This window comes from Raphanus sativus, unplaced genomic scaffold, assembly GCF_000801105.2.
Source record: "Raphanus sativus cultivar WK10039 unplaced genomic scaffold, ASM80110v3 Scaffold2146, whole genome shotgun sequence".
Classification (NCBI taxonomy): Eukaryota; Viridiplantae; Streptophyta; class Magnoliopsida; order Brassicales; family Brassicaceae; genus Raphanus; species Raphanus sativus.
In genome coordinates, this window is record NW_026617455.1 from 9,034 (window position 1) to 17,152 (window position 8,119).

Here is an 8,119-nt window from a genome sequence, read left to right on the forward strand (position 1 = left end):
TTATATGAAGTTATGAACCTCTATTATTCTTTTTAGTGTTGCTAAAATGAACTTCAATTATTCCCCACCACTTTGTATACATTTCTCCCCAAAACAAGAAATATATTTTAATTTAACTAGTTAACATTACTGTTTATAATTAAAAAGGCTTTGATCTCTTGTCTGGGAATAGGATCACCCACGTATCCGCCGAACTGTATTTCTTAGTTAGTGCGTCTAATAATTAAAATATAATAAAAGCGATTTTGTTCGATTTCTCCCAGCTTTCTTGGATATGATGAAGAAGAAGAACTAGTCACAATTCACGAAAGAAATACATTACAACAATCATTGCCTTGTATAGAATCTGGCTGACCATTACTGTGGCGTTATAAAGAAATTAAGAATCACGACAAGGTATATTTTAAAATTCAAAATTAACGTTTGATAAACTGGCTTATAAATTTCCTCTACGATTTTAATAATAGATCATTGTACACTGTACATTGTACATATATGGGAATAAATGTTATGATAAAAATATAGTAGTTTAAACTTTTTTTAATGGTAAAAATAATAGTCTAAACTTTGTATAATTGTTAAATGGAACAAAATCTGGCTTACCATTACTATGGCGTTATAATAGTTCAAAATTGATGTTAGATAATTTGGCATGTATGCTTCCTCTAAGATTTTAAGAATAGATCATCATGCATATTTTACATAGTAGAAATATGGTATAGTTTAAAATTCGGTCTGAAGTCTTCAAGCTATAAAAAAGATATTGAGGGATACGCTCGTGTACTATATAAAAAAGTTGAAGGAGTATTTAACAATTTATTATTACAATCTAATCTATTAAATTAGAGTTATACTTCTGATATAACCTATTAGGTATGTGTGTTATTTATTTTTTTAGATCTATTCAAAAATTATTCATCAAATGTAAATTAAATTATTGAGACGAAATATTTTCTTAGGATTAATGTATACCAATTTGCATCGGTTATCATATACTCTGGTGGGTTATTAATTATCTATGCACATAGTGTATTTTTATTGACAATGCATGTTACCCACGATTTTATAATGTGTGGGTATGCATATTTACCTATTCCATTTTGTTTTCGTAATTCTATATTATGTCATATTTGTATAAATAAGAATTGTGTTTTCATATATTACAAAGAAAAAAGTATAATTTGACAATACATCATGCATACATATACGAAGTATTTAATAAATATACATTTGACCTCTAAGCTAGGACATCTCCATTTCTTTCTTTTTCTTTGGTTAATCAGGAGGTCCGAATAGTAAAACTACTTAAACATGCTCAGAATGATGGGTAAAAACAAAACTAATAAGAGCAAACATGAGAGAAAAATTCTTGATATTTTTTAAAGGCATGTGCATTTCGGATCTCTCTTATTTTAGGTTTGTTGCTTGCATGTGATGGTTAGAATAGTTTCTTATCCATCATTATGAGCATTCAGATAGTTTCTTTCTCTCATGTTTGTTCTATTATTTTCGGTTTGATACAACAATCTTTTTCTTATGTTTAATTTGCTCTTATCATTTTTTTACTCATCCTTCTCAGAGCAGCAAAACTGATAAGTTAGCAAAAAACACCCTTAAACTGAGACAACAATCTTTTTCTTATGTTTAATTTGCTCTTATCATTTTTTTACTCATCCTTCTCAGAGCAGCAAAGCTGATAAGTTAGCAAAAAGCACTCTCAGATTGAGATACAAGAATGAAATATTGAAATTCGGTTCGATTTAGAGGACAAACTACCAAAACCATTGATTAGTACATCCAATCTAAAATGGCATAATTTAACTTTATTTTTGTAAAATAAAATAAAGTGATAGTTTCTAGTTAAATAATATCTATTATACATTTCTGGTTATGATATTTTTAAAGTATTATATTTGAATTTATAAACTTCTTTAAAATATATACACTCATATATAGCGATGATTTTATTTATGGAACTTAAAATTTTACTAGCTTCAATACCAAAAAATTAAAAGATTTATCAAACTATTTTTCAAAAATAGAACATTATTATCAAAATAAAAAGAAATTATCATATTTTCTGATATAAATCCCTACAGCTAAAGAAAATATTTGAAGCTGAAACTAATAAATAATTATTTGTCATCTAACATGTCACAAAAATATTAAGTAAGATGATTTTCTTATCAATTAATATAACTATGACTGAAAGATTTGATTCAATTAGTTAATTTAATGAATAATTTTGAAAATGAAAAGTAAGAAAACTCTATTTTAAGTGTTTTAAGTTTATTATTTTTATAAATAACTGTTAATATCCCACTGATTAATGAAAAACTTAAATTAAATTATATTATTATTTTATATTTTGAGTTAAATTTAATAGGGTATAATTTTCAGATTGGTTTAGGTAATGTAAAATTTAGACCGACATTGACTGAAATACGTGTGTATTATAGAAACGGGTAAAATATTTAAATTTATTTCACAGTATTAACATTAACAGGGCTGAGATTCTAAAGTAAATAAAATAAAATGCATATGCAAGTGCTATGTCAATAGAATAGTGAATAAAAGCTCCAAAGATTGAAAATAGCTGAATCAAGAAACAGAGTCCAACACAAGAAGGCCAGTAGAGCCGAGACTTGGTATTTGATACATCTGCTATCTCCGCACATGGCTGCATCAATAGACAAAAGCATTTCGGTTGCACTGGCTGCACCACAAGCCCCACTTAGAGAAAGAAACGACAGTACCTGTTACATATACAGTATATAGAGAGAGAATAAGCATAACGTTCAGCGTTTTGAGGGGAGATACAGAAACTCTTTCGCATTTGCTTACAACATCACCGGCGAGAACTGTGGATAGAACTCTAGGTTTGTGAGGAAGTTGTTTCACTAAGACAGAGTATGTATCGGCCAACGCGTGTAAGATGCTCCATAGAATTACATAAGCCATTACAACCGCCAAATAGCTTAGGAAAGAGAGACAAGAAAGATTAAAAAATCAAATATCTTTATGAACTGATGCAATCATGCAAATTAACGTTTTCTTTTCTAGAAGGGCTTACAAATTAACGTATTTACCAGAAGGTTGTGACTTCGTACAAATTGTAATCCAAGCACATGGAGATTAGAGAAGCTGAAGAGAACCCGAGTTGGAAGATACGAAGAACGAAACTGACGCTGGTGCCAAACGATCCAGGCACACGCTCCATCTGATTACTAAATCTATACAATTAAAAGGGAAGCAGTCTTAAAAAATCGACTTATACAAGTTGTTTTGGACCCTTTCATTTTTTTAGTCCAACCTATTACATTTAACAAAATCTTATAACTAACTTATTTTATAGCAACTTAATAAGATTCTCCTTCATTTAAATAAAGCATATTACTGTTATTGACTTTAAATGTTACTAATCTAAACCGTTAACTTTTAACATTTTAAATATGTGCGTAAGAAAGATTTGTATAAACCTCTGTTTCTATTACTAATGTTTATATAATTATTTTGTATCGAATGATGGTGTGGAATTAATTTAAAACAACATTGTACCTCATCTATATTATTAAAAAGAAATCACTACCAAAAATTTTACTTAAAAAAATTGTTGAATTCTTTCACTAACTAATTATTTTTTCGTCCAACTATTTGAAAAATTGATTTGTGGATGTGGGTTATGAGTTTTTTTATGCGGGCTTAGTATGAGTTGATGGATTTTGGATCGCGGCTACCCGTCGACCCGCAAATTATTTAAAAAATAAAAATTTAAAAAGTAAATACTTTTTTTAAATACAAGAATTTAAAAATAATAATTTAAAATTTAAGTCATGTATAAATTTTTATTATAAATATACTTTTATAGTAATTAAATTAAATAATGATTTTTAAAATATGTATACAACCTACGGATAACCACAAAATTAAGCGGAACGGATGCATGTACAATATTATTTGTTTGTAGGTTGTGCGGGCCATATTTTAATTTTTAACCAAAACAAAGTTGAAAAGACGCGGGTTGTTGGGTCAGCGGCGCGAGTTCGACCCGCAACTCAGCCTTAACCGTGCGTATACCGGATTAATTTTTAAATTACAATATATTTTGATCTAAATTTATACACAAATATGATTAGAAAAATACAAATATAATCAGAAAGAAAAAATAAATATAAAAAACTAAATTTAAAATAAAAAATATACCCGCCCTTAAAAGGGCGGGTCAAAATCTAGTGAAATCTTAAAACTAAAACGTTATATGGAATTTATATTAACTGTTTTTTTTTTAAGTTCTAATAACGAAAGGAACTGCCAATGCTATTGTGCTAGCTCCAATCAACAAACATCGACCAATAATATAACCAAATTAAAAATACTTAGTCAACTTCGAATTAATTATATGAAGAAAATGCGAGTATATTAGTCATTCCAGTCTATAATACTGAAACATATCATCACTCCAATGCACCTAATCTTTTCTTTTTCATCATAAATAAAGGAAAAACAAATTCCCATTATTTGTTACAAAATAAATATATTTTCTGATTTTCATGATGAATCGTAACATGTAACAAATTCGTAAATAACTCAATCTTCGTCAACTCGATCAGTGAAGTTACGAACTGCTTAAATGAAAACCGTCGTGAGGCGAGTAGGGCTTCGGTATCAATAGCATCAAAGAAATTCAAATTGCTCATCCTCTTATCAATGTTTAGTTATGGACTTATGGAAGTTTATTTGGATTCGTGTATGTATTAAATTTTCTAGTTTATGATTTTCAAGTCAATACTGATTTACTGAACTTTTATTGGGCTCAACTTCTAAGGCTTCTCCGCTAATCATTTATGATTTACTGAACTTTAATTGGGTCACCTTAAAGGGCTTCTCCGCAAATCATTTAATTTTAATTTAATTTAATTTATGCTTTGTTAACCGTTCATTTCAGGTTGTATAACTTGGTATCAAGTCTCGTGGTCATGCTTCGATTCGAATACGGTCATCGAAATATCTCGCAACCACATGAGTCATGACTATAGTAGGCTAGAAATCTATGAATTGGGTTTAGCAAAATGTTGTTATTCTTAGGACAAGTAAAATTGATAAATAAGCAACTACACCCAGTCCACATATGATATTTCGAAATCAGATTTACAAAAATAAAACGATTTCACTTGAAGAATAACAGTTTTAACAAATTAAAAAAAAATTAAGAAACAGGAAAAAAAAAGGCACTCAGAATGAGTAGGAGGTATTAATTCATCAAAAAATCAGATGACAATAAACAATCCTCATCATGCCTTTATATTTTCTACTTCGTTTTGAAAGAAAACAACACCAAAAAAACATTTTAAAATAGTTTTAAAGATAATTCAAATAGGTTGAAAATTAAAAAAAAAAGGATTCCTCTCAGACAAATGCCTCGTTTGTCCCCACGATTTAAAGAATGGATTGATCGGACTCGTCATCTATGTTTTGTTCATCACTGAGAAATCCTTTCACTCTCCCGTATAATCAGAGAATTAAGAATGATAACAAATCAAATCAAAGTAAAGAGATATGAAATCGAGATAACATACAAGAGAATTTGGAAATCAATACTATATAAACGAACATCTAGAGAAACACATTGCAGAGCCTGAGATTCTGATTAGGGTTGAGCTACGAGATAGGAGGAGAAGACTTATGATAAAAATCGGCGGAGATTGGAGTATTTATAAAGAAGCCGAACTAGGGCTAGGGTTTTAGGAAGTCCCCTACATATAAACGACATGTAGTTTTCATTTAAATCGAACAGCGTGTAGTTCTGTTAACTATAAACAGACGACATGAAAGCTAGTCCTAAGTTTTGAAACAGCGCGTAGTTCGATCTCCTTTTCGAATATGTAAACGACAAACATTCCACGGCTGCATATATGAAACGGAATACATTAGCAATTTACACAGAGCTTTATACAGTTCTTATTACAATAGACAAACAAATTGTTTTTTTTTTTCTTTTTAATTTCTTTTGATAAGTACAGACAAATAATTGAAAAAATGAGATTCTTATTTTTTATAATATGGAACATTGATTGAGCTTGAGACAGTAGGATAAGGGTATGTAAGAGAAGCAGAGCAATAGGGAATTTATTAGACAAGACATATACAACTTGAGGGATATGGAAGAGGCAATGTCTATTTTGTGACACGAACGATTAGAGCCCAAACAGGGTAGACAAGAATAAGGATGATCCCTAGAGTGTTGGATACTCCACGGGGCTGCGTGAACGAATTCCTGAACCCACCTGAGACTCGGATATGTTCTTGAAGAAGGTAACAGCCTATGAAAAGACCGATGACAGAGCCAATCCAGGTTCCACGTATATGGTGAGCTAGAAAATGTGGAGACACTACTAGCAGAAGGATCAGAGAACCAGGCATCTCTAGCCAATCTGCAATTTTTTAGAACCACAAAAAGGAAAAGAAAAAAAAAGTGTTGTTGAAGATTGTTGCAGCTATTTATATCAATAGACATCATAGAGCAAGGAAGACATACAATAGTGATAATAGACAAAGATGTAAATGAAGAGTGATAGGAGGAGATATTAATAATCACCTGGGAAATGCTTAGGGAAGAAAAGTCTGAGCACAACTGCAACGAACGCAATCCATTTCCCAACGTCTCCACTGATTTACATATAGGAAAAACTTTTTACTTTAAACCATTGCAAACTATAGATAGACTTGAGATATTTATTCTTTGTGTTCACCTGAGGAAGTTGAAAATCACACCAGGAAGGCTAAGGTAGATGTATGGTATCAAGAGTGATGTAAGCATCTTGCTTCTCCAATTTGTACGATCCAATATCAACAAGTAACTTCATCAACAAAAAACAAAAGAAAAAACAGAGTATCAAAGCATCAATCATCTGATCAAATCTCTCGTTAAAACACCAGAGGAGAGAACACGCACATGGCAGCGAAGCAAGCCATCCATTTGACGAAAGAAACACCAAAGGCTGATCCACCAAGCTTCGAGACATCGCTGAAGAGCTTCTTGGCAGCGATCTTGAGCTCCTCCACGTCGGAGTTGACCAAAGCAACCGTGTCGACGTCGTCGGACTTCATCGCTAGGTAATCCACACGCCCCATTAGTACTTTATTCTTTCCTCAGCTGAATAATTGATCTTTCGTATTATGAAGACAATAATTTCGAGGTTTTTATATTTTATTCTTCGAGAAACAATTTCCTCCAGCCTATCTTTCACTATCAGTAATTCAGTATGATCGCCTTCTATGCTTTTCAACTTGCTTTTTATTCTTTTCTCATAAATAGTTCTCTTTGTTTACCGATTATGGTAAGTGATGTGTCCTTCACCGGTTGATTGATATACTAGGGAGTAGGGAAAAAGGTCAAAAAGCCACGTGTCAGGCTTATCTTTCGATTGACCTATTCCTTCGGTTAAGCGCACTAATTGCAATGTCCCAATCATAAATTGTTATTTTTTCTTTGTTTGGTATAAATTAATAAGCGTACACAAAAACGAGAGAATAAATTAATAACAAGAGGCAGGATTTTATAAGATTTCTTTTATTTATACAATCATAATTTCTATAAAATTAATAAATCTGTCACATTAAAATTTATTGGATATGGTTTTTAATGAAAACATCATGGTCCGACTATTTCATCTAAAGCTACTATTCTGAATGAGCGAGCTCTTAGATGAATATTTGATAATGATTAAAATCATTCTAATGTATAGCGAGCTATGAATCCAATGGATAATGATTATGTTCAAGTTATTTCGCAGTCAATTGATTATTCAACAATCCAAAATTAATGGAGTAAGATATAACATGTCTGCCCTAAATATGCAGAATAATTGGATCGAAATAGCAGTATAAAAAAGCTCTTTGTGGGTATCACGACGCTACAAATACTATTACGACTTAGGGGTGTCAAAATGAGTTATAGCTTATGAGCTAATTCAGTCCAGCTATTTTTTTAGGAATATGATCTCTATATTTTAGGTTCATTTAATAAATAAGTTTATTGATCGAATTTAAAAAAGATCAAGAGTTATATGAACGATTTTTAATGCACATGAGCTAACTCATGAGCTTATTCATTTTTATA

General features: G+C 30.8%; 2 protein-coding genes and 2 non-coding genes across 4 annotated transcripts; all 4 read right to left on the reverse strand.

The window, feature by feature from the left end:
- Nucleotides 1-2,555: 2,555 nt before the first annotated feature.
- On the reverse strand, nt 2,556-3,220 carry LOC108853517 (CASP-like protein 5C2). The gene is made up of 3 exons (XM_018626931.2): nt 3,090-3,220; nt 2,845-2,977; nt 2,556-2,756 (listed from the first exon to the last, which is right to left on the reverse strand). Exons 1-3 carry the CDS (start codon nt 3,218-3,220, stop codon nt 2,556-2,558), a joined length of 465 nt encoding a protein of 154 aa, XP_018482433.2.
- A 2,012-nt stretch (nt 3,221-5,232) lies between these two features.
- Nucleotides 5,233-5,300, reverse strand: LOC130505279 (small nucleolar RNA Z105). Its single transcript, XR_008941608.1, has one exon. It is a non-coding gene; the product is annotated as a small nucleolar RNA Z105 (small nucleolar RNA).
- A 101-nt stretch (nt 5,301-5,401) lies between these two features.
- LOC130505280 (small nucleolar RNA SNOR75) lies at nt 5,402-5,488 on the reverse strand. Its single transcript, XR_008941609.1, has one exon. It is a non-coding gene; the product is annotated as a small nucleolar RNA SNOR75 (small nucleolar RNA).
- Nucleotides 5,489-6,105: 617 nt separating this feature from the next.
- LOC130505278 (cold-regulated 413 plasma membrane protein 2) lies at nt 6,106-7,293 on the reverse strand. Its single transcript, XM_056999872.1, has 4 exons — nt 6,953-7,293; nt 6,750-6,857; nt 6,596-6,666; nt 6,106-6,431 (listed from the first exon to the last, which is right to left on the reverse strand). Exons 1-4 carry the CDS (start codon nt 7,129-7,131, stop codon nt 6,175-6,177), a joined length of 615 nt encoding a protein of 204 aa, XP_056855852.1. The 5' UTR covers nt 7,132-7,293; the 3' UTR covers nt 6,106-6,174.
- Nucleotides 7,294-8,119: the final 826 nt, after the last annotated feature.

Bases quoted from the DNA above. Each gene is read 5' to 3' on its own strand.
- LOC108853517 (XM_018626931.2), bottom strand. From the start codon at position 3,220: ATGGAGCGTGTGCCTGGATCGTTTGGCACCAGCGTCAGTTTCGTTCTT. The intron at 2,978-3,089 runs GTAAATACGTTA...CTCTTTCCTAAG, and splicing joins TACGAAGTCACAACCTTCTG to CTATTTGGCGGTTGTAATGG. The intron at 2,757-2,844 runs GTAAGCAAATGC...TATATGTAACAG, and splicing joins CAGTTCTCGCCGGTGATGTT to GTACTGTCGTTTCTTTCTCT.
- LOC130505278 (XM_056999872.1), bottom strand. From the start codon at position 7,131: ATGGGGCGTGTGGATTACCTAGCGATGAAGTCCGACGACGTCGACACG. The intron at 6,858-6,952 runs GTGCGTGTTCTC...TTGTTGATGAAG, and splicing joins ATGGCTTGCTTCGCTGCCAT to TTACTTGTTGATATTGGATC. The intron at 6,667-6,749 runs GTGAACACAAAG...TATGTAAATCAG, and splicing joins GTGATTTTCAACTTCCTCAG to TGGAGACGTTGGGAAATGGA.